The sequence below is a fragment of the Boleophthalmus pectinirostris genome, unplaced genomic scaffold (assembly GCF_026225935.1).
Source record: "Boleophthalmus pectinirostris isolate CB_2022bp ecotype Guang Dong unplaced genomic scaffold, ASM2622593v1 HiC_scaffold_6, whole genome shotgun sequence".
Lineage (NCBI taxonomy): Eukaryota > Metazoa > Chordata > Actinopteri > Gobiiformes > Gobiidae > Boleophthalmus > Boleophthalmus pectinirostris.
This window is the reverse complement of record NW_026571447.1, coordinates 18,213,273-18,240,149: the sequence shown is the minus strand read 5'-3', so window position 1 is coordinate 18,240,149 and position 26,877 is coordinate 18,213,273. Positions and strand designations below refer to the sequence as shown.

Here is a 26,877-nt window from a genome sequence, read left to right as displayed (position 1 = left end):
ACTCATGAAGATCCTGTTTGCTAGTACTTCTCTGTCCATATATTTGCTTTTGCGCTCGATCCTACAAAATCTGAGAGCCTTTGCCAACATGCTTGCTTGTAGTGAATCAGTCTTTAAACAAAAATGTTTTCAGTCAGTTACAATCCTAGTCCACAGTACAGTTTGTTCTTGGTCTCATCCTTTAAGTACATGAATTTATGTCCTTTTCAGAATGTTAAAATACTAATTTAACTAAACAATATAAAATAAAAGTAAAATATCACATTGACATTTGTGCATCACTGAAACCTTACTTAGTTTAGTCCACTCCAGATTGTCTTTTACCTTTTTATATTGCACCTAACCATTCCTATCCTTTTCTCCACAGCTGAACTCAACATTGAGCTTTCACGCCCTCTGAAAATCAACCCCACACTGGCAAAGCTGGAGCAGGCCAAGTCTTATCTGAAGAAGGTCTATCCAGGTCACACTTGGGAGACTTCTAGCACCAAATCATCAACCAGCTCCTCCAGCCCACGTTCTTCACCCTCCAAAACTCGAACCAGTACCCCCCGACCAGATACTCACTACCAAGCACCAGTGGGTACTTTTGGGGCTCTAGGTGTCACATTCCATAAGGTTTCCCTCCACACGGCCCAGATTGTGATAGTGATGGAGACAGAAGCCCACCCGAAGAAACCATGTGTGGCCTTATCCATGTCTGCAATGAAAGGGAATCTCAACATCAAATCTGGACCAAGGGCTGAAGGTATGTCAACCCATGAACTATGAACATGGGGATTATTTAGTTATTGGGCTATTATTTGGCATAATTTTCAACTTTGACCCACCCTTTTTGAGTGCAGCCAAGTCCATTGTTTGGTAGAATTACAGCCTCTCATATAGTACTGTAGTTTCAGTGTCCCTACCTCCAAGCCAATGGGGGTTTTCTTCCTTTATAACATGGACATAAAAAGGACACTTGCAGTATATGACTCACTGTCTTTAAGTGTTAATTAGAGCACATAAACCCAACTCAAATCCGCCTTATCTCATTTGGCTGCAAAAATTACTTTTTTTAAGACATGCAGGTGCAAGTATAATGGGGATCGTTCTAATGATTTCACTCCATTTGGTCAAATTTATGCTCTTTCCAATAAACAACATTTTTAAACTAGAGAAACAAACGGCCCAGTACATTTTTGTGTCATTTGTTTTGTACCCTGCCCAGTCCTGTTGGCCAATTGGAATCGATCAACGTCTGTCTGTAATTAGGATTGCATATATGACAAATAAGTATTGCAACAATTATTGTTCCCAGTATTTCATTGCTTGTCTATAGACAAATCTAAGAATGTAATTCTGCAGTTTGTTAACTTTGTAAAACTTAAAGTAGCCCAAAAGCCCACCAAAAATATATTTGCTTTTATAATCCAAGGATTATTAAATGAAAAACTATTTCCAAGTCCCTGAGGCCAAGTCTCTGTATCCTAAGTTGACCACTGCAGTGATAGAAAGATTAATAATCATCTTGATATTACATTTTTCTCCAGTACACACTAAACTAACAGTGTGTGTCTGCCAAGAGCATGCTGCGTCGGTAAACCCTGTAGTGAGATGTTAGTGTTGGAGTGGATATTGTCCACTGCATGTGTTCAGATGTGCTCAGTTGTGTGTGCGCCGGAGCAGCTCTGACAGGGAAGGTTTTTTGTGCATTTTCATGTGAGATGTTTGTTTTCACGTTTGGTCCAAGCTCGATCTTCATCAACACTCCCCATTATCCAGGAGGCATCACAGTGTTTCCATTATGACAATCAGAGCTGCTAATGCTAATGTAAATTCAAAAGCTTCCAGCTCCAGGCCGCCTCTGGGTGTGAGCCGACCGCTGTGACAGATGATCTGGGACCTTTGGTTTGTTTTTCAGTTTTTGTTTTTCTCTGGCACGTCTTCTGAACGGGACAGCGGATGGAAGCAGGGCTGAGGTGTAGCGTGCAGTGCAGAACATGAAACACGTAAGCTCGGAGGAGCAGCACGGCCCCACTACACAAGCCTGTACTGAGAGGACAAAGATGGAAGTGGGCTCTAAGTGCATGCATCTGCTCTACAGATGTTGTTATATAGGGTTACTCCAGATAAAATGATTGTCGAAAATGTTAATTAAAACCTCAAACAATTTGCACTTTGTTTACTCAAATCTACATAACTGCACCATGACACAATGCTGTGCACCGCTGCCCCGCACTGATTTCCACCAGCTTTTCAGCTTTCATCCATCTTTGATGTGTTGACTTTGATAAACAGACTTGAAATGCGTAAGCAGCACAATGGAAAAAGAAATAAAGTTTAGAGACAATTGTGCTAATGCGAAAGCTAATCCTCTCCCTCTCATTGTGCTTTGAGGGGTTCTGTTTTTTATAATCATTATTCTCTTTTTGTAACATGACAGCATAGGATTATTGATAGTCATTACATGTGTAAATCATTTTTTATTTTAATTCTTTAAAAAGACCACACAGAATCAGCCATTGGCAGGATTTCATGCTTGGTTTCAATCCTCTCTGAAGTGATTGTTGTTAACATTGGGCCATTCAATTTTTCTGCCCTTGTCTGACTGATTGATAGACGTTGGCAAGTAGATAAACTGAATAATACATAGCATCATGCTTGGTTCTTTAACTATGGTTCTTTAGTTGGTCTGAAACTATTGCTTTCAGCCAAATCCTATTTATTCCCCCACATAGCATCACACCGATTGAGTGCTCTCTAATGTACCACCACTTTTGGATAACTTGTTTGAATTATATAATGCACATTTGTATTTTTGATACCTGTAGTGTATATCTTCATCTCAACATGCAGTTCTTTCCCTCAGGGCATCTGCACATAGTGTTTCCAGATTTGTTGCCATCAGGACGAGACGAAGTGTCTCCCATTACAGAGACGAATGGTCGGTGACAATAGACATATATGCTGACTTTTAGCCTGAGCCGCACAGCCTCCATCACTCACCACCACGGGCTCCTCGGCCGCTTCGGACTTGGAAAAAGAATACACAGGAATCTGACAGAGATAGAGGTGAGGATCCCCATTGTGTAAGGTTGAGCCTTTGAGCTGCTGCAGCACGTCAGAGCAAATGACCCCAGTGGGAGACGTGTGCATGAGAGATAGAGGACAGAGGAATGGACTACCGCTACAGTATGTTAGACTACTGGTCCTCTGGAGATTGATGGAGGACAGAGGATATCCCAGGATGATGCAGTGAAACGTGAGCTGCACGACGAGGGAAACAAATGCTAATGAAAGAAGAAAGATGTTGAGGAGAAAAAATGAAAATGATGAAAAGAAAGCAGACGGTCCAGACAAGAGTAAAACCAGAGTTGCAGTGTGTCATTAGGGAGCGCCCACAACACCCGCCTTCATCAGGGGCAAACATGCAGCTCCTGTCACCCCCATGCTCCCCTCCCCACACAGGGAACATCTGGGCCCCTCTACCTGGTCATGGACTGCCCCCCTCTGCCATGGGACAAGATGGAGAGAGAGGGGATTAGGTTGACAGTGAGGTGTGTTACCAGATCCAGTGCTAATGAAAAGCAAGTGGACGGGCCACATTCCTCCCCGCGTCTGCCGAGGTACAGGGGAGCATTTATAGTTCAGCGCTGGGGAGAGAGAGAACAGATGTCTTAAGGTCCATGAAACAAGACCCTCCCTAATCTCTCAACTCTCCCCAGACTGCCCATGGTGTGCCCCCGTTCCATACAAACACACAAATACTACTGCGCACTTTCATACGGATCCAACAACTACTCGGACCCCCACCAGTTCACTCTGGTTTACCCTGCTGGACTTGTAAATGAAAACTTCTGTGTGCAGTGCTACTATTTATTTATATGATTTTGTTTTCTCTTCCTATATTTTTCTCTGGCTAAATTTTAAATAGTCGGTTTGTTTACTTGCTAACAGAAGAAAGCCACTTTTCCATTTATCTTTTCAACAATCAGAGGCAGAAACAGGGCCAACCTTTAATTTATTTTTTGGACTAATACCGCACCATACTTTGGCAATTCAAACCAACTATTATGTCATTTTAATCATTACATTAATAACATCAATATTATATGTCATAGAGGGGTCCAGGGGAAAAACCACACGCAAGGTTTTAGTTTTTTGTTACCACTCATGAATACCTAATATAGTTGGTACTTTGGCTCAAGCTTTTTGCAGTGAAAAGAAAAAGTAAGCTAGCTATATGAAAGACAGATAATTGTTGAACGGTTATTAAAGGCACTGTATCTGATTTTTGCTGTCTTTAAAACATGTTTATTTTAAATCGTTTGCAGTAGTCCAACATTATTGCTCACTTATCTTCGGCACCCCGAACATCGAATTATTCACGGCGATGAATTTATATGTGCTAGTCACATCTATCAGGGACCAGTAGGGAGCTTTGCCGTGATGGTAAAGCTAACAACAAGTCATGATAATGCACACTTCCTGATTATCATACAATAAAACGCGTTATAATTATGCAAATGGAATTATTATTTTGACCTCAGTAGCTGCTTACACAATATAGCTGTACTGAGGCAGGACAAATTTTGCTCAAATACATAGAAAAAAAACAGGGATAGGACCTTTGAGTTTCAAATTCCAACTGAGTACTATTGTTAATCGTGTTACATGCGGTCCACAGATGCATTTTTTTAAATCAAAATCCTGGGTTTCTGCTCCCTGTTATTGCAAATATTTTGAGGAATTTATGCCCTTCAAGATAGACAATATTTATTTTTAACTTGTTTAGTTCTATGGTAATGTTGTTAATTTTTCATAATTCTGAACCCCATGGATACAAAGAGATTCTTATTTTATATCCTTGAGACCCAATGGTTAACATAGAAACGTATGGTCCAAATTGTATCCAAACAAACATGGAAACACTGGCTGACACAGAATCAGCCACAGTTTGTACCTAATCAACAGAAGCACTGAGGTCTTTAACTTATAAGTGACTCACATTTGATTTGAATAGAATCATTTTTGAGAGCTATGGCCAAATTGTGCTGAGTGGTTGTCCATAAATCCAAGGAAGGCTTTGAGGAGAACTCCAATTGTGAAAAGAACATGGGAAGTGTTCAGCATTACATTTGTGTTTTGTCAATTCAGCACATGGGGTTAAAATTTCAGTTGGGTTAGTAACATTGTTTCTAATCTGGACTGAAATTTGTTTGCAATAATAATGTACAATAGCAGTTATCTTGTCTTAGGAATCCTTGTGTGGTCATGGCTCTGTCCTAATCTTCATGGTGAGTTTTTGGTCCAGTGTTGAAATTGTAGCACAGAGTTTGAGTTTTTAGTGGGAACATGTGAGCTCATATTAGTTGGACTTCACGCTTTTGTTAAAGCTTTTATGCTTTTCTGTCACAGCTCTCTCCAGAAGTGATGACATTCACAAGTAATAACCCACAGATTATTAATACTAGCAGACTCAGCCCTAAGATCCATGAACGCTTGAACTACACTTGGTGTCTATTGATTGTTGACTCCTTCCCAACTTGTGCGAAGAAGTTGAAAATTAGAGCATTTGTGAACCCCTTGCCTATGAAGGAGCTCATATTGAAAGGGGCAATTAACACCAGCGTTTATGTCATTTGCTGACATTGTGCAACTGTGAAATGGGTTCATATGTAACTCATCAACACTTACCGTTGGGCCGCCAATGTCCCCTCGCCTTAACCCAGATCCCTCTCGTGTCCCATAGTGGTCTTGTGGTGTATTTCTGTGGTGAGTGACAGTATATTACTTCTATTACTCCCTACCATCCCAGTCAGTCTTTGGGGGCCTCCCTTAGTTAGGTAATGACTCCTTTAGGTTTTGTCTAATTGATAGCAGGTCGTTCCGATGTATAAATCAGCCAGGCAGTGGTCAGATAACGGCTGCCAGGGATACACCAACAGTAAATCACCATCTCCCATCCTATCTAATCTTACCATATCGCCTGCCAGGGATGTATTTCACTGCACGAGCATTTCCACCCACCACCCACTCTGTTCCCCAGTGTCATGCTCTGTGTGTCAGCCCTGCGGATGCTGTACACTCTATCTTTACTATGGGAGCTGCAGGTGTTTGTGATTTCAGGAGTACATAAGCTTTAGCTGATGATGTTGTGTTCACTAAAGTACAAATGAGTTTAACATGCTGCTACTTTACCACTGTGAGAGACAGAACATGGCAATGCTTGAATTTAGCAATTAAGCCAGTGATTACAGGAGGTCCCCAGAGAGAGTCAGGTCATCAAAGTCATTAGTTATAGTAAAAATCCCAAACATATGATTGGAAACAGGGTTAGAGATAATAAAAATCCCTCCACAATAGGAGTTTATTTGTGTGAAGGAAATAATTTTTAACATAATGTAATGATGGGATCCAGTAAGTTTCTGGTTTAAGCAGGGGGTTTAAATTATAGAAAGACAACTGAGCAGTTATTACACTTCTATAGAGTATTAATAGTATTATTAATAGTATTATAGTGTTATTTGGATCTAAAACTTAGTTTCAGTTTCGTTTTTGATGCTCTGAGCCCTCACTCTCTGCTCCCTGCCTCCCTACTCCTTCAGAGCACTAATACAACACAATCAGCATGTATCCCGCTAATTAAACTACTGCACATCACTGCTTATGAAGTTATAGTATATTTTTTTGTATCATGCTTTTGTATATTTATGGAAAATAGCTGTGTGGGAGGATGGGTGTATTCGCTTGTGGGCTGTGCTTTGGATAGGATCGTACTACTGACCGTAAAGAGGGTTCAACTAGGGCTCTGGGGAGATAGCTAAATTACTCAAATGTGCATGGAATATATGAAACCTCTTCAAGATTTTGGTGACAGAACAGAGTTATAACATACTAGAAAGCTCCAGAAAGTTGATCTTGCATTGTATTCTTTCTTTAAAGATTTGTCAGTTCATACCTCTGATATCCCATCACTATTCCAACATCTTTTACACATATTTCAAATTGTGGGCCCTCAGTACCAGAGCTGTAAGTAATGCATTTCTTAGGGCTGGAGGCTTTGAACAGCTAATACCTGATTTCAGCCTTATTCAGCCTCTTTGGGTCCTAACATGGAGATACAGTGGACTATGCTATTAAGGTTGCCACTTCAGGCTCTGTTTATACTTTTATTGTGTCCTTAAACAAGACACTTAGTCATGTCTCCAGTCTCCAGACTTATTTCAAGTGTTTTTATTTAAAGTGTTGGCTGTCCACGTAAGATAACACTATATATGGTTAATATGGTCGCTGACAGATAAAAATTTAAATACATGAAAGAATTAAATGAATAAGGAGATGAAACACACAGACAGCTCAGTTCTTGTTACTTGGAACTAGTAAATAAAAACACAATCCCATTTCATGACTGGTGATCTTAATGAAGCATCAGTCCATAGGCAGATATGAGGCATTCTGCAAGTCTCCCCTTACGATTACTCAGAGCACATGAAAGAGAGGATGAAGAAACGGAGGGATTCCCCCAGTGTTAGACTGCTCCAAATCAGTGTGATTATTGAGCCGAGTGTGCTGGCTTCTGCTGCTGCTGGCTCTAACACGGACACGCTGCGGTCATCTACAGGGCTGTGAATGACGTCTGGACCCGGAGAGCAACACCATTTGTGCGAAGGGGCTTGTAGTTGTTTCCACTAGCTCTGTGCGTGATATACCGTACATCCACGTCTGCCTCATAATGTGTTTGTGTGAATGAAAGATCCTCCGTTTACTCAGCCAGGTGGGGAGTTCCCAAGAGCTGTCTAATAAATCGTGACCATGAAAATAAACCCCATGCATAGCACAGTGGGTTATGCACGTCCCCTCCAAAGACATTAGTAGCAAAGTGCCAATTTGTATCAATAGTGTTTTTCCTATGAGATATGAGTCATCCTGGTGTATTGTTACCTAAAAAATAAGAGGTACACTTCCACTGGATAACCCCTGTTGTGTTATTGGGCTCTGTAGCACCATAACACACATCCTCAGTTAGTTTATTAAGGCAGCAGATGATGTCAGTGACTGTCATATTTGCATCCTTCACTCTCTTCCCACTCTGTCCGTATCTATTCGACTCCTCATTCATCAAGTCCTCCCCGCATTTTGGGCTTATGTCTTTCCATGTGTCCCTAAGCCCAGTCTTCTGCAACTTTACCTCAAGTGAACCACAACCGCAGGCATCCTGATATTCATGTTAAAATCAAGATTGTCCTATAATTTTTGAAATATACTAGTTTGGATTTGGGTTTAATTGCCTGCCTCAGAAGAAAAGAATGTTCTAAAAGGTTGTACATAGGGGTAAAATTACTTCCTTTTCAGTACAGGTACAATTGAGTTGACAGAGTTCAGTATTAAGTATTAGAATTTGATAAGTAGTACATATATGAAAACCAATATTGACTGCATCTGCTAATGATATTACTACATGTTTTCTTGCTTAATTTGTTGCAACACTCACACCTATTGTATGTGTGGCATATGTCAGGATTAAACAAGGAGAAGCATTGTGTTATACTGTTTTAGTGCACTGAAATGGAGTGTACAACATCACGATGTGGAGTGATGTTACTGCGCGGAGACAGCAGTTAGCATTAGAATTCTCACTAACCGTGATATGATGCATTTTATCGAGCCAATCCCAATGTAATGCCATCCTGATCTTTATCTGCTAGATTTTATTCCACTGCGAAATAGTAGAAGCAGGTCGCTCTTTAAGGAACAGGCAGTGGTTCAAGATGTTGTGCCTGATCAATGTGCGTTTAACCCATTTCTTTGCTGCATCCACACTGTAGCTGGGTGCCCCTCGTAAAACCACAACAGTAGAAACTCTACAAAATGATTATCCTATGCTTTAATACCACACAGTGTCTCCAATGTTAGTTTTGGAAGTACATTTTGAATCCACTCTTAGTCATCCAAGCTTGAGGTTTCTAAACAAGCTTCTGCTGCTGTCTGCTAAACTGACCATCAGCCATTACTGTGTCAACATCCAGCAGACAGCATTTCCAGATCTGATTTATGGGACAGAATGGCCTTCCTCTGGCTTGCTGGGGACCATAGTGACACATCTCAGTCTAAATGACATGGACACAAAGTGCTAGCCTAATGACACTGGTTTGAGCTTCTTTTGGGTGCTTGAAATGAGTGGGTGTTTGGCTCCACTGTCATGTCAGACGCTGGTATGTCTGGCCAACCATTTACTTTACAAAGTGACACGTACTTGAATTGAACCATATAAAAAAAATAAATAAAACATTTTTGTTTTTCTGTATTTTCAAAACCCAAGACATTTGCACCGTATCATTTCAAAATAAATAAACCCATTTACAACAGGGTATCAAAGGAACCAACGAAAAAAGTACCCCCGTTTAAATGAAAATGACTTTTTTTTTTTTTTTTTTTTTTGATAAAAAGGTCAAATGGGGTCTTAATTAAAATTCAGGATGTTGCACATTTATGCTATTAACATCAGAGGGGGGTAGCAATGGAGGCCAATGATGTGGTTCTTCTAATTGCACTCTATGTGTTGTTCCTTCGTTATTAGTCGGTTTGTTGAAGTTGAATTCTGTTCAAAACCCAGAGGCGAAGTTTTCATGCAACTGAATTTTGTGGTTAGATTGTTTATAGGCTTCAGTTTCATCTGGCTCCCAGTGATATGGATCAATTAACAGTGTTAGTTTTTACTGATAATTGCAGGAATCTATAATCTATTTTGGGGTGTGTTGATTTTTAAATAACGTCTCCTGTTTTTGGATTAAATGGCACTCTTTCTATCAATCCACAACCTATTTCCAGCGCATTGTGTCTATTATCAATCAGGCGTAATGATATAATTGTAGTTTATATATATAAGTCCAAATCTTTCAAGTTTTATTTTAGCCATAGCTTACTCTTTCATTCTTTCATTGTGCTTTTTGAAGAGGTCAATAGGTTCAAGTGGTTTGTCTCCACAGTCTTGTAAACTGTGGCTTCAAATACTTAGGGCTGTTTGTCAGAAACCAGATTGCACTCAATACATATCCCCACACCAATATAAAATACATTCACAATCAGATGGTATGTTTTTCTTTAAAAAGTCAATTTTGACTTTTTGTGTTTTGCTTGATCCTGGAGTGCATCAGTGGGTCAAAAGATTTAGTAAAACTAAAATAAAAATAAAACGTGTTATTTTTCAGTGATCAGTGCACGCTCAGTTTCGTCCTTCAAAACCAATGTAATAAACAGCAGACTATCAAGACTGAGACACAATGGCTACCTCGTAAAAAGATCTGTAGTAAACTTGTGCTATGTTAACATGCATAGTGGGTTAGTGTGTGAACGTCAAAGAAGGCATATTATGCCCTAAAATCGACATTTTTGAGATTTCTACCGTGTTATAACATTGTTCCCTCATCAAAAGGTTTTATGTTATCCATGCATGTTTTAGCTCTAGCTTTCTCCCATTGGCCCTATTTGAACCTTTCTTATGGTTAGCAGTACGATTTTTGACTAATGCTTAGCCTACAAGCCTATGTCACCCATCCTCCTGCACAATGATTTTCCATAAATATACAAAAGAGTGATAGAAAACAATACACTACAACTGCACAAACCTGATGCAATGTGCAGCAGTTTCATTTTTGGAATGCATGTCGATTGTGTTGTGATAGCACCCTGTATGGGAGTGTCTAAAGGGGGAGAAGGGGATGCAGGACTCAAAAATGAAACTTATTAAATATGTTAATACTTTGTCTTTGGTGAATATAGCATTTTCAAAACAATAAAAGGTAACATGGTTAACTATGTAATGTGTTAGCAATACTCCCTCTTTTAGTTGTTAATTGTTAAACTCTTCTGTATTTATTTGCCATTGCAGACCCAGTCCAGGCTGCGTCAGTGCTTTTGGAGGTGCAGGACTTGCTGGTGAAGACAGGCCTTGGTGAGCGTGTCCATGTACTGCTGGGACCCTTCTCTTGTCAGACGTCCCTGGAGGCGCGCTGGTGTCGGCACAGCGGCAGCCCTGGACCAGAGCCCGGAGCCCCCAAACTCCTGCTGGACCTGAGGGGGGGCCTACTGCAGGTTTGAGCAGCCCCCACATGCATCCACACCAGTCTTGTAAGATTTATGAAGGAGAGCAGGCAGGGAGAAGCACTGGGTCAGATCATCACCTCCGCACCTGGTTGTGTTCAAGGATGTATGAAGCAAAGACGTGAGCATGAATCTTCCACGCTGTCTTCTATGAGAACAGCATCGCATTATGAGCCAGTGTTTCCCCAGCTAAACTTCACTTAGCTTACTTCTCTACATTAGTATGCTGGCACACACACCTACTTCTTATTATATAAATTGATATTTTCTTCAAATTGCACCCTGGCACTGGCTCCCTGCAATTATAGAGCTGACACTAAAACCTGGATTTTGTTATTTCACTTCATCACATCTCATCTGCTAAATTTACTGAATTATATTAAGATATTTTAGGTGCTTGTATCTTATGTGAAATTTTCCTCATTAGTTACATAATATGACCAAAAGTCCCCTCTTCGTTGTGACTAAGTGGAGATATTATTACTAATGCGTTCTTCCACATTACCTCTCTACGGGGAAGCCCCTCTCCCTCCCCCACTTTAGCTGGCCTTTAATGCTTTTATTGCGTGCCCATTTAATAAAACATCACTCGCAACTCAGCACTTAATACGCAATCATGCATTTCCCTCTGCAAATATTGGCATTTGTGGTGTTTTAATCAAGTGCTGTATAAAAACCACCAGGATTCCTTCCGACTTCTTCCTCTCGTGCTCACTCTCTAAGCGCCTGCAAAAAAAAAAAAATCCCCAAATTTTCCTGTTTTGAACGTTTAGTCATAAGCCAGCCTTGAAAACGACTGAGCACTAGCGGCAGGCAGCTCCATGTGTGAAGCGTTTTTGACTCAGAGATTCCTGGTTTTTGGTCCAAACCCCAGGCAGAGCTGCTTTGATGGCAGGGGAAGGGGAATGCCGCGGGTAAGTGCAGGATGTAAGGTTGTGTTGGGTAATGCGAGGGGTGATGGTCGGGTTAACGCTGACTACTGCATTTCCTGTTTTCTCCAAAGCAAGTCGTCAGATGGGCTTTAATTGATCCCTTGTTTTTTTCTAAATGGTTTTGATGTTATTTGTTTTTTTGTTTGTTTTTTTATTATCTGCTTTTGCTAGGGATTAACATAGGTCATTTTGAGTTTATACTGCTCCGTGATGGGTTAGTCTAAATCCCGTAAAAATATATTTGAACAGTAAAAAATAAATATTGTGTAAAATGCATTTATGAGATGTTAATCAGGGATCACATTGCCACAGGAAAGATTTCATAATAGATTTGCTCTGTGTTTCAATTCAACCTCTTCTAATTCACAGAAGAAGTTAATTAAATATGTCATCAAAGGATTAGTGCTGTACTTTTGCTGTATCAGTAACACTGATTCTGGCTCAGTAACTTAATTAATACTTAATTAATTTATAAGCATGGATTATTCTTAAAATGTTTGTTCATTATGAATTAAAACTTTGTTCATACTTTATTAGGTCAAGTGGTACCATGTTATATTTTTTCCTTGTGTGTTTTCCAGATGTTTTGGGGCCAGGAGCATCTGAACTGCCTGAAGCTCATAGAGGAGCACCTGCGCTCATACCTTCAGTTAGACAGAGGGGAGACAGCAGAGCCATGTTTGGGACCTGCCTGTCACACACAGCCCCCTGCTTCCCCCGCATCCCCCTCTCCTCGCACTGAACACAGCTCGGACGACCTGCGTACAGGACACTTCCAGTACATCCAGGACTCAGGTGATGGCTCATACCGGACAGGCTGATGCAGAGCAGATAAAACAGTGGTCGTCTGGTAATGCTTTGCTTACAGAGCTGCTGTTTCAAGTGGCATGTTTGCTTAGTGGAGCCTTTCATTTCCTCACAAGATTACTGCATATGAAGCAGTAGCCTCTGTCTTCATTTAATGACCATCATTTTTCACTTACAGCCTGGCATTCATCGCTCCAATTCTAAACAGTTCAAAATTTTCTTTAAGAGCATTATTCAGGTCTTGGCTCATTTACTTAGACTGTATTTTTACTTGTTCCATGATAAGGTTGTTTAGCAGATGGGGCACTGTAAATCTATTAGATGAACAGGAATAGTCAACCATTCATAAAATTATATGAGCATGTTTAAAGTACCTTGAATAGAGAAGTGGTGCCAAGTGAGATGTCACAGTAAGATACACATCCCTTTAAATCAGAGTGGATCAAAGTCTTAGAGCAGCGGGTTTCATCAGAGCGGCCTGCCTGGCTCCACTCACAGAACACTGTTTATTCCCTCAGTGCTGTGAGTGTGTCTTTGGGCACACAAACACAGGGATCAAACTGCTCTGGCGGCACACCAGCCGTCCACTCTGTCAGCTGTGGTTCACGATTTGTTTGTTGCACTGTTCCCCTGCTCTTTGATGCATTTAATATGCTGGCCAACGCAGGAGAGCATACAGTAGTGAACACGGACCAGGGGACAATCTGCCTGCAACATGTTGTCAGCAGTACACAAAAGTGGTTCTGGCGTATAGACCAGACAGTCCTCCTGCGGCCAGCACAGGGACTCAAAGAGAGATGGGAGAAAGAAGGAAAGATCAATCCACAAAAACACACACATTTCTGTTTATTTTGTTTTTCTTTAGAACAATACTGTCCACTTAGGAGTGAGCTTTTCACCACTGACACAAAGGACAAATGAACCACAGACAGATTTCACAAGCCCTTGAAATGTGTTTTCAGCATTGAAGGCCATGTATTTATGTCCAGGTACCCCAGGGGCCAAACAAGCAGTTCTCTGCCTCACTGTTTTTTTCAAATAAACATTTTTCCAAAGGACTTGAATCCCAAACAGCAGCCACGACTTAAGTCAAACACCACTCAGACGTTTGGTCCAGTGAGATCCACTTTTTGCAGGTGCTTGGCATGGTTCAATCAATGACTGTTTATCCAATATTGAAAATGTTTACTCAGGCCCTCTGTTTATACACACATATAAACAGACTGAAGCATGGAAACTTATACAGCATTCTTTCTCTGCACACAGCTCACACACCACAGTAAAAATAATCATTATTAGCATAGCCACACTGGACTTTAATGTAGGACTTACAACTCCAAAAGGTGAATTTACTAATTACACATCACCTGCAACATTATACTGCATTTCTCATCTTTTTCTGCACCCCTTAATGTTTTTTACTTCAACACATTTTTGAAAGCGTTCCCAGTGGCGTGTTAATCTGTTCAACAGCTTTTCGTGTTGAAATCTTAGCCGTTGCTATTTTAGTACAGAAAACTGCTCGACGATAAAAATATACTTTGTCAACCTCAATTCAAATCCAGTTGAAACATTCTTCTATCACTTTTATTCTGTAATATTTTTTCCTCACCAATGTTTTTATGACAAAACATAAATAAGCCTCTGCTGGATGAAATCTCATTTATTCTGATTATGACGCCCTCTATGCTATTGCAGCTTTGCAGCGGCAGCCTGGTCCCCATGAGGTTGTGTTTTATTGTGAAACTGAAGACTGTCCTGGGGTAATGCTGTGGAGGTACCCTGAGCCCCGTGTCCTAACCTTTGTGAGAATTACCCCAGTCCCATTCAACACCACAGAAGACCCTGAAATCAGCACCGCAGACCTGGGGGATGTCCTGCAGGTACGAGATCACACACACATTTACCCTAAAGTTTTAAAAGCACAGGTGCGGCAACCATATTGTTTTAGAGCATTTTCTCTAGGTTCTATTGGGCTAAAGTGGTGTTTCTCAAATTTTTCACACCAACTACCAACAAAGAAAGGATATGGCATTCCAAGCACTACAAGATCTAAACCAGGTCTACATTATTTCTATTTCAGGTCTGGTCTAGGGCTGGATTGATTCTAAAAGTGGACTACATCTTTGCTGGTGTAGTTCTAACAGAAATATAGAGAAGCTTTGAGAAACACTAGGCTAGAGCTAAGATAAAAGACGAGATTGCGTGTGTGTTTTCATGCTTGTTTTTGTTAGGTTTACTGTCACAATAAAACTCGGCACTGGTCTCTGAGAGTTGTGTAAAGCAAATTATCACACTGAATAATTAGAATGCTTTGAATGCAATTCTGTTTTTTCATGTTTTCAGGTACAACACCTTCAAGTTTTTGCAATTAATGTGTGCACAAAAACTTATTGCTGGAGGTATAGCATTAAGGAGGGAGGAACAGCTTTTGCATTTTTATTTAAATATAGATAAAGCACTTTGAACACAAGGATATAAACAAGGTTTGCTATGAGTTTAAGACAAACGCCAAAGAAGAGATCTGTGCATGTAGTGAACTTGGATATGAAGCAAGTCAGGGATTCACCGTGGCTCAAGAGCTAAAGAATGAAAGCTTTAAAATCATCCCTGCACTGATGCTAGATAAAATGCAATACCACTGGCTAAGCACATAATATGCTCTTTGCCTATAGATCACAAAACATAAAACTTAAAAAAAAATCTACACTACTACATTGTCGTTTTTTTAAACAGATTTGATCTTCAGTGTTTCCCCATCTACATTGCACATACTTTCTTGTATATCCTTATCGCTATAAAAAAAAAATCTCTTAAAAACATAAAAGGTAACATGCTACCACATAAAGCTCTGATGTCCGACACTGGGTGGACATTTGAACAGTTCTACAATAAAAGTAGGATCCTCACATAACACGCACTGGTCTCTGCTTAACATCACCTGTACCCATAGAGAAATAAAGTGTCTGTGAGAAGGGTTGTGTGCCTTTATGATTCCCCAGTATATGAGTCATGAGAACTCCCATACCCTCCATGTTATTGAATGACACAGACCCCTGCTGTCCCACCAAACATGTAATACATGCTCGGACAGCTGGGGAAGCCATCTCTGCTCTGCTCTCTCTGTGGTGTGAAGGGCCAGGTGTGTCCAGGCCCAGATGAGGTTATATTTTGGCAGCCAGCAGCAGCTACTGAGTCTACAGGGTCTCAGTGGGAGACAAGACATCCCACTTTTCCATCTATCACTTATCCTCTTGTCTGTCGGCTGCCTGCTTCTCGTTCCAGTTTGAGAGAGGCTTCCCACACATTTTTACTTACATGAAAAATACTTTTCGGGTGCGGTAAACATGTGTTAAAATTATTTTGGGGTCTGTCCGACTAAAATAAGACTAATAGTTAACACCTTTGTTTGCTCGAAATTACATAATAATACTTACAAATGCAGGAATTGGAATGTAAGATATTTCTGGACAATTAGCTCCAGACCCAAACTGATGATGGTTACAATTTAAACAAGGCACAAGATGATTGAGAAAAATACCTAGAATAGTGAGATTTTATCATTTTGGGCCTAGTGCTTTTAAGTTAATCATTTACATTTACCTCATTTTATCAACAATAAAAATGTCTATGTTTAAAAAAACAAGACAAGAATATATTACAGTATAATGTTGTTGGGTTAATTTGTATCATAATTTATAGGGTGGAGTTATTAAGCTGTTAAGTGCTCTTTTTTAGTATTTGCACATTTTCACTCAGGTCCTCTATCTTCCTTTTGTTAGAAGTTCATCCTCCAACTCCCTGCTATTACATTTCTTTCTATTATAGATGTTTCCTTCATTTTGTCTGTGCTGAATCTGAGATTGGCCAAAATATTACAAGGTGCTGCAGATGTCCGACTTCCCAGTGCACCCTCCCGGCTGTAAAGTCAGTAACTAGCACACCTCTAAGCCCTGGGCTGATTGTCCTCATATTAAGTTACACTAAGACTGATGGTAGAAGACGACTCTGTGTAATAGACGGGAATGAGAAGAGGAGAGTTAATGGGGTTCGATTGACAGAAGAGTGGAGCAGGAAAAGGGAGGAGGGTCTGTGGAGATGAAGATGGATAGTCGCTCAGGGAGGTAGTGTCTTCAGCGATGCTCACAGCCGCTGTGTGAAAATATCCCGTCTCCAGGCCGGGACAGGGAGGGGTGAGCTGCAGCTGATGAAACGAGCGGTCAGTGCAAGAGCACGTCCAGTTTGTTATTGTGTGAGCAACACTCCAGACCCTGATGTACGAGGCACATGACAATGCGGTGAAAATAGTTGGGAAATAGTAGCAGCTTTGGATGTGGGTGTGAGTTCTGCCTCAGTAATTAACATATGTGTATTTTGAATGAGGCCCCGATATGAGTGGCCAGAACTATGTATGGGAAAAGGTATTTGCATTGCTTTAGTAACTGTAGAAGCAAATGAACATGACTTGGGTTGGGTTGATGACTTGAACATGCTGGTATGTCAAGGTATCAGAAGATCATAAATATACAAGGTGTTCCCCAGAAAAAAACTGAATAGATGAGCTATACACATTGTCAAGTGGAGCTCAGTGCCTGGTCTCCTCTGTGAGCGTTTAGAGCAGCAGGAGATACAGGGCTTATAGCAGATGAACATGTGCTTTGCACATCTTCAGTCCACTATCATTTTCTCTAGCTCTGCTCTGTCAAATCTGTCAAAGGGACCCTGGTGGTGAGGTGTCCACAGAGAGGGACTGAAAAGAAGAGACTCTCAAACCACAGGGGGAGACGAGTCTGTCGGACAGACTGGTCTAAACTGCCCCACTATTAATTTCTGTGATTAAAAAAAAAAGGTTTTACATTGTTTACAGTGGACTCCGTATCAATCTTATACCAGGATCCTTGAAAAACAAGTGCAAAGGAGATTAAAAATGTCCTGTAAACTAGATTACCATTATTACTGTAATAATAATGGAATGTTATGCATAGTGGAGTCTTTGCAGCTACTATTATACATCAAGCCCAAAATCTGTATGTGGAGATTTCCTTGAACAGAAGCCACATTGATATAGTGCTCTTGATTCTAGTTCCCTGAACGTGATCAGGGAAAGACTAACCTTTCAGACGAGTATTTCACGCTGATAAAGCAAGCATCCCAACAGCAGAACAAGCCAAGAAATCAAACCTTTTATTAAATCCAGTTGACAGAAATGCAAATCTTTTCTGTCCACAAATTCACAATTAAAGTTACCATATTTCTGCTAAAATAGACTGAAGTATGTCCATCTGCAGCATGTTTGTTTTGGTCTTTGGCTCCCGCCTAAACCACAGCCCTATGATCACGAACTCACAAACATCACAGGAATTAATCTTGCTGTGCAAGGTTTGCACGTTCTATTGGGCCTTCTTCCACTTATGATGGAAATGATCTCAAGTCTATTATCCCAAATGCAGTACCTTTCTTCAGGCCCAAACTATGAACTGGCCACCTGTGAGTGCTGGTGAGAAGAACTGTTCATAATACAAATATGATTCTAAATCAGTCGTGCTTACCTCTTGCTGTGTATAGTTCCTCTCATGAGCCTGTTGTATGTACACAGAGGAGTTAAGTTGGCATTTAGCCAATGTTTGATCTGGGAAATAAGGGATTTCAGTTCCTGGCAAACTCTAACTAAAAGTTCCTTTTATTCAAAACATAAAAGTCTTCATTAATTCATTTTTATTTCTCCCCAGACCAGAGAGAAATCCCAGCTACAGAGATCGGAAATGCTGCCCTACAAATTAAAGTAATGGAATGGCTTTGCTTGTGTTCCAGAGGAATTTCATTTGCTTTACATGTCGAGAGAGAGAAAGAAAGCAGTCATAATTTCTCAGGGCTCTAAAATTACCATGTGGCCGCGCAGAGATGGAGGCTGATAGATTTTGAGAAATGGGAAGTGAGAGGCGCAAGGGAAAGAAAAAGAAATAAGGACAAAAGTGTGGGCCTCCCCATGTCCTGTCACTGCCCTCACTTATTGCAGTAGTACTAGTGTTTGTACTTTACACATTAAGTCTTCACATACCACACACACTGCAGGGCAGATAAATTTACAGAGCTACATGTCTAAATTATGTTCTTTTTTATTTCAAAATACCATTCAATATTTTTCTGGCTTCTGTGGATCTGAACATTTATAATAAATTGCTTGGTTTATTTTTGGCAGACAAGCCCTCTGCATCCACTAATATTGGATAATGGAACAAGGGAAACTGTGAGACAACCCATGGGGAAGAATATGTGGACTCTACACAGAGTAGATTAGTTGTCTAGCTTGGGAAATATTTTGAAGCAAGTGTGCTAACTGTACATATACTAATCAAGTGTCTTGGGGCTAAAAATGAACACGTAGGTGGATTGAATCATTTAAATGCTGTTGATTACCCATGTTTTATCATATTGACATGCATGCAACAAAAGTAAATTCATTATTTTTGTTTCTTCTGGATCCATTTCTGTTTTGAAGTATTTGAAATTTTGGCATTCAAATGGCTGATGTCAGGGCTACCAAAACAAGGCGATCTACTTATTCCACTGTTTCACCCAGCTCACTTTCAGTCTAATTTTGTCACACAGTCTCCACCCTGCTGTACACATGAATAGGTGGGGTCGGACAGGGGGCTCTTGCTCTCAGCCATGCCGCTTACTCTTGTCCCAGAGGCAGATCATATTAACATTTTATAAAATCAAGATTTCCTGCATTTAAATAGTTGTGGTTTTCCAAGCTGGTTCCAGTATCTCTGAAGGGGAACACGATCCTTGCTTCATTACTCAAAATCAAATTGCTGGCCGTGCTGTTTTTACATACGGTTGTGCAGGGTTGCAGAGAATAACATGGACATTTGTAATGAAGCATTCACCGGTTCCCACCTGTAGAGGGCCTCGGTGATGAAAGCAGATATGTAGAGTAGGAGAAGAAGGTGAGTCATTCCCACCTTCCCAGCACCGTGTGGTCCCAGTTTCTGAATCATAAGCAGGTGTCCAATAGCTTTTTCCATCTTTTCTCATTTGTCTTCTCCTGCTTTGCCGCTGTGGGGTTCTGCAGCCAGAGAAACCAGAAGTAAACACAGGAGCTATACTTTAACTTGACCTCAGCTCAGGGGAGAAAGACGAGATGTGCTATGTTCAAATGCAGGGAATTGTCTCATTGTCTTTATTTCAAACACAATTTTCCAACAAAGCATGTGTAACCTATTGCTATGGATTTTGAAATGTATTGCAGACAAATCAGATGTCATATTATTTCTACTGCATCACATTTTATAGCAATGACTGACAAGGCTCATTACACCATTCCCAACAGTTTTTAAATAGGTTTGGCTTGGTTCGGCTACACACTCAAAAGGCCACTTACATCCATTAAAAAAACAGCTGTGAAATAAAATTTGTTCTTCGTGTTATTTTAATGACAAAATTATATAATTATATAAGCTTGGTAAGCAAAACACCCCTAAACATAGGGACATGTTCTCCCAATGACAACAAAGGATGTGTAAAATATAGAGGACAACTTACCCTACATGGCCAATTATTTGAAAATTGTTTTACTAGCTTAGTAGTTACAGTTTGGTTAATCTATGTAACGACCACAGACTGTATAAAGAAGTGGACTAAGGGAACGTCGCACATAGCACTCGCCTTCATCTAAATGAAGCTCATCAGGGCTAGCAGGTGTTTGAGGTGAATTTGGAGCTGACTTCCCAATTTGGAATTTCCACTGCAAGTTTCTTAGCAATCAAAGAGCCAATCTAGAGCAAGATGGTCGAAGATAATGGCTGGTTTGGTAGGAAGCGGGCTCTTAGCAATGCTAGCTGTTAATCAAACCTGCTGCTAACATTGGTGGGAGCAACCTTGGTTAAATAAGTCCCTAATTTGATTGTTATTAATGTTCATATTTTTATTTACGGACAATTCAACAAAATTTTAAAAATTTATCATCTTGTGCGGGTTAATACAAACATTTTAAGACCAAAATGGTGGAAACGGAAGCGCACCCATATATACACTCTATGGCGGCAACAACTGTATTTTTCCAAATCATGCCCTCTTTATACATAGTCTACGAAGTTCAGAGCTACTTTATCACAAACTATGGGTCATGTGGCAATTTTAGCCACGTTTTCCAAATTGATCCTCTCACTAAACTGCTGACTTTAGCAATTTTACAAATCTATTCCAAAGTCATTCTTATTACATTTAATAACTCACATTTTATCCAATGCAATTTCCTTGATCTTTAGAGCAATATCACACCATCTGCTCCCCTGCTGTTCCCAATGTGCGTGTGCCACTTTGGGACACCCTTTCAAGTGGCCCGCCTGGCCTGCTGCGTCTGATATCACTAAAACTCTGTGAAACGCAATGAACCAGCCCAACCTTTAGCCACATCCACCACTGCAACAGCTGTTGTTTTTCTATTGTTGCTATTAGCCATTAGCATCAGCTTCCCACTGGAAATATAAAGTTCTGACATTCTCTTTTGGTAAATTAGTTAAAAAGCAGGCTTTTGTTTTGAACGTGAAATCGGTTGTTTCACATAAGAAACCAGCAATGGAGTCCATTTTGGCCAAGATAACAATTATTTTAGTTAGCCTGCACTCAGCTAAGCTCAATCACAGCTAATGCAGTGTAAAAATAAATTGCCCTAATTTGATATGAACTTTTTAGACCTCATCCACCAAAAATCGTCACCCCCTCTCATTTGCTCAAACTGATGTCAGTTCAGTTCGCTAGTGACCAATCATACTCTTAATGACATCCACAAACATATTCTTATCATCACCTGTAGATCTACGGGATTAATATATATTACATATATTACATACGATTAATATTCACTTCTAGAGGATGAAATATATATTCTTATGTTATAGCATTCTTTGTGGCAAATTGAATCTACAAAACCGGTCACATTTTATCGTAGTAATATTTTATCAAATATTGTATTAGGCTATTTAGAATTTAGAAAAACTTAGATAGAAATACAGCTGTGAGCTCATGAGTTCTATGCATAGTTACTATGGGGAGCAGAGATTGGAGCCATCCAGCTGAGGGAATGTCAGCTATTCAGGGTTACAGGTTGTTTATCAGATAAGGTACACATAATCAGGCGGCGGAAACTGCGAGTTGGACTCTGTTCTATACAAGCTTATGTACACCTGTGTATACATTTATATAGGCAGATTGTCTTTCATACAAGCAATTATACATTCTCCTGTACACTATAGTCTCCATATGGCATATACAGGTGTCTGTTCCTCACAGAGACTAGTGCCAGCTGTAACAAACTCAAGTTTTCCATTTTTCTTCTGATTTTATCGGTGCATCTCCACTCTTCTCCAAGGCCGAGCCCTTGTACGGGAGATGCAAGCATGACGCACATGCAGCCATGCAAATGTCTTGAAGTGTACATATAGGTTCCTTACATCCTCATTTGTAATGGCGTCATGTGGATAGAGTATCACAGGTGAAAAAAGACTGCCTCTGTGTTAGCAGCTCTGCTCTGGGAACTCTCAGTGGAGCCCAGTGAGTTTCCGCTCCAGTGGCTTAGTACTGGGGCTGCGGGTGCACAACTCTGTCAGGTACAATTAGAAGAAATTGATTCCAGGAAAACCTGTGTGGCATTTAGAACATGATGTAAGCTATGCTTACCTCACCCACTGCTCCCTCATAGTAGAACAAATGAAAAAACATATCCATACTTTCACTGCACCCAGTCCTCTTACTAATTCACACAGAGCAAAGTGATGACAACTCTACTCTGGTTGGTAATTGTCTTTGGAGGGCTGGAGATTTTAAAGAGCTGGTTGACCCATACAGTCTGTGTGAACAAACTTTCCCCGATAAAGAGCCTGTGCCCCAGGCTGTGCATTAAGGCTTGGCATGGTGCAGGTGTGGAGCTCAGAGCTCTGCCACTTTCGATCCATCAGAGGTCCAGTTATAAGCAGGTGGTCAAACTAGAGCCTTATCCAGTTTATAGCTACGCACGATATGCAGATTTTAGCCAAAAGTGAGCACACGGCTGGACCCACACCATAATGTGAGAACTCTCACCCAATGTGATTGTAATTCAGTGTGAGGAACAGCTTGAGGACTTGTGCTAATGGCCGTCTGCAGCATACAGTGGCCTATGAGCTGCAGGCTGTGGTCACATAGTGACTTGTCTCACTGCTTTGGTGGTCTGCGGTGAAAGTTTCTTTAAGTAGATGAGAAAGATTGGTTGTCTCACACACACATACGAGTCAAGGCTGTAATGCAGACACTATAAAAATCACCTCATCATTTCTTCTACTTGTCTAAAAGGTCACTATTATGTCACATCTGATGACTTGCAGGCCACTACAGATGGGTAATTATTATGCATAACTCTGGGAGCAGCATCTAAAGAAGTACAGTACAATGTGTTACTGTTTTTTTGAATACTCACATAGATCACTGTTGGACCGATGGATCAACAAGGGACATAGTAGTAGCTGATCCAGTAGTCTGTCTCAAAAAGAGGCTATTGTGGGGAATATAATGATTAAGTGGATGAAGTTCAAAGAGAGGCAAAGAGGAGTGGCAGTATGTGATTTACTCCATCTGACAGCAAATATTCGATACTACATGTCCTCATTGTACATAATTTGTATATTAAGCTAAGTGGTATTTTACTGTGTATTTCAGGTGCCATGCAGCCTAGAGTATTGGGATGAGCTGCAGCAGGCCTTTGTGCCTTATCGGGAGTTCAGTCTTTCTGAAAGCAGTCCCTGCCAGCTGCACTTGCCCAGTCTGAGCCTGACGGAACAGCAGAAGGAGCTGGTGGCCTCAGACTTGTGGAGGATCGTTCTCAATAACAACGGAGAGGGCGGAGACGAGCAGAGGTTAGCACATCTCCTCTTTTCGCTCCACGTATTTGTCTTTACGTGTGTGCATGTTAGTGAATACTTTACCCTGCTCTGTGGAGTGTGCATGGACCAACAGTAACAGTGGCGCCCGGTGTGAGGGAAAACAGAGCCTGCACCCAGGCTCCATACAAAGAGCCAGCGCTGTCCCTCGCCCCACATCTGGAGTGCAGGAGCTGGGAGCGGGCTTGGAAGGCGTTCAGATCGGCCTAATGAGATTTCCCAGCACACCAAGTGCCTGTCAGGGCCCATCCGGATTCCTTCCTGCTTACCTTGAGTGTATCTAATCGGGGGAAGCTCCGAGAGTAAAACCCCCTTTGGGTTGCTTCATACGTTCCTAGGCCTGGCCTGGACTGGGTTGGGCTGGGATGGGTTTTAGCCCACATACTCTCCTCTCACCTCATGACCACTTCTATCAATCATCATCTCTTATGCTGGCTACATCAACTAGTATTGAGAGCAACACGACTGACCAACAGTAAATAGTAAAAATTTAACATAGTAGATAATAATAGAATCCTACTAAATGGAAAATAGTCAGTGGTTTTGGAACTGCTTTGGTCACCAGCACACAACATTTGAAACACGTCTCCAGCTTTGCACTGCTCCCCTTCTGTGTCAGATTAAGAGATCTGCCTGTGGTCACTGAGCTGCTCCTCACTTTTGTCTTTGCTTAGAACACTCCTGACCATTTTAAAACACAACCACTCAAAAAAGACTTCACAGTGTCCCAGCTGAGTTCTGAGGCTGCAGTGGTCAAGGTGCCGTTGCTTAGTATAGGCTTTTCGACATCTATAAACATACTGAATTTGAATCATTTCACCTGCTAATGAAAAAATTTAACAATACAAATAATGTAATGCATTTCTTTCAAACTCATTTTTTAATCTCCCAGGCATTAAGAAACATTTTGGGGATGAAAATTCCACTAAATGCTGAATGAATATTCCAAGCCAATTTCTCAGCCTGTGTGGCTAAGACCTCAGAGGAGAAGGCATATAAAAACTTTTTTCAGGAAAAAAAAAAGTCAGTACCATATACTGTGTGAAGCTAAATATACATCTGCATTTCATTACAATCATACTCCAAACACTACATTTCCTTTATGTTTAAATTATTTGTCTTTTTTGATCAGAAATGATTGGCTTTTCCTTACTGACTCGTTTCATCTCCCATACTTGAATTTCCACCAGAAAAATAACTTGGCTCTCCTGCCAACTAGAAGTAATGAAAATTGTCAACATATGATGCTTATCTTTTTAAGGACCGCAGTGCCGCACCAGCGTTTTCAGGTCGTGAGCGTTTCCTGCTGGAGTTTTATGGTGGATCATGGTAGCAGCAAATTACAGAGCAAATGGTCATTCACTTCAATTACCTTCCATTCAACATCATCAACCATGACATACAATTAATGTCCATCGAGAGGCTCTGGGAACTGTGGGAGCAAAACTGTGGAGGCCTCAAGGGAATATGCCTTATTGTCTGTTGTTGTCTTTTTTATTATTATCATGACTGTTAGGAATTTATGATTATAATTTGCACTTGTAATTGTAAGCAGCAATTTTAAATCTTTTTCTCAGATGTTAATTTCCCCTGGTTTGTTTCCTTGCAGTTTGGACAGTGACTGTGGCTCAGTGCTTCACTGTGATCAGCTAGTCTCTCCCACGGCCCTGGCCGCCTGCACTCGTGTGGACTCCTGCTTCGCTCCATGGTTTGTCCCTTCACTCGGGGTGTCTCTAAAACTGGCTCAAATGGAAATGCACCTCTGTCATCACCTAGAGCAGCTGGGCACAGGTATGAAGCTGCTCCTATGATGTGTACATGTACTATTTCAAAAATAACTTCAGCTGACCAAAAAAAAAAAAAAAAAATGCAGATAATGTAGATACAAAGATATCTTGTTGTTGTATTGTTCTTTTCCTGTCTAGGAAATAGAAAAGGTTTTATAATTCAAAATTGCAGTTACCTTTTACCGTTTGTTCAGTAGAGATGGGCAATTCCAGGGATGAAATAATCCAAATGATTCTAGTGAAGTGTATGGAGTTTACACACACTGGAGCAGAGCAATTCCTGTATTACCACATGACATCAGAAGGTGGCCCACAGTGTTTTCTGTCTAAGAGAAGAACTCAGCCTAAATATGTAGGGCTTGAGTGTTAAACATTTATAAATGAAACAAAACACATCTCCTGGTATGTTTGTCATAAGGAAACAACATTATAACATAGATAAAAAAATATTGTAATATGGGCCCTCTAAACTGGATTAAACACTGAGACTGTACTATCTTGACATTAGGCTCTGCTGTTAGATAGCAAATAGTTTTTTTTGTTTGCCATTTGTCTTAGATAGCAAACAACATATTCACTTATCAGTAATGCTAAAGTCTATGTTGGGTACACATCCCGTGAGATTATATCAAGACTTGAGTTGAGCTTTAGGAGTATAAGAGTCAGTTAATACCTGTGCATTCATTTTATTTCTCCCTTCTACAGTTCCCCCACATAGACTCCACCCCTTCCTGCCAGACAGGAAGTTGCCTCAGGAGCAGGAGTTCATGGTTACCAGTGCCCGGGAGCCACGGGTCCTTTTACGTCAGTGGAGCAATGGGCCCCGCTACTGTCAAGAGTTCAACTTTTCCACACAATTGGAATGCAAGCTTTTAGAGTACCGGAATCTAACACAACTTCAGCTTCTACAGCCCTGTCTGCTACAGGTATGCTGTCTTCATCCATGTGTTTTTTGGGTATTTTGGTATGTTGATAATTGATTGATTTCTTCAATAAGTTTTAGCTGAATATACTGTATATTTCTCATAGGTATTTCCTTTTTGTTTCAGGGTCAGGCCACTGCTACATGCTGTCCTCAGTCCACCATGTTAGACGCAAATGTGTTTGTGGACCCAGTCTTTTTCAGAATCAGCCAATATGCCATTCACACAGTGGACACAGCTTTGAAAAGCTGGCAACAGGTGCAGTAATTCTTTCAAATTGAAAATAAACTCTCTTACAACATATAGGCTTTTAATGTCCATAAAGATCACATAAATTAAAATTCAGTTGTTGGTACTTGTCAGTCACTAAATTGCATAATGGAATGGTGGTTACAGCTCTATTACAACTAAAACTGCTTTAAAA

At 40.6% G+C, this 26,877-nt stretch overlaps 1 protein-coding gene across 1 annotated transcript in view; it reads left to right on the top strand.

Annotated features, from left to right (window-relative positions):
• The window catches only part of LOC110171426 (intermembrane lipid transfer protein VPS13B), a 289,785-nt gene that overhangs the window by 187,590 nt on the left and 75,318 nt on the right, over nucleotides 1–26,877 (top strand). The window contains exons 38-45 of the mRNA XM_055163864.1: nucleotides 368–748; nucleotides 10,874–11,076; nucleotides 12,599–12,812; nucleotides 14,523–14,707; nucleotides 23,523–23,719; nucleotides 25,353–25,534; nucleotides 26,236–26,456; nucleotides 26,580–26,711. Coding sequence (XP_055019839.1) covers nucleotides 368–748; nucleotides 10,874–11,076; nucleotides 12,599–12,812; nucleotides 14,523–14,707; nucleotides 23,523–23,719; nucleotides 25,353–25,534; nucleotides 26,236–26,456; nucleotides 26,580–26,711 — 1,715 coding nt within the window. The remainder of the gene's footprint in view (nucleotides 1–367; nucleotides 749–10,873; nucleotides 11,077–12,598; nucleotides 12,813–14,522; nucleotides 14,708–23,522; nucleotides 23,720–25,352; nucleotides 25,535–26,235; nucleotides 26,457–26,579; nucleotides 26,712–26,877) is intronic.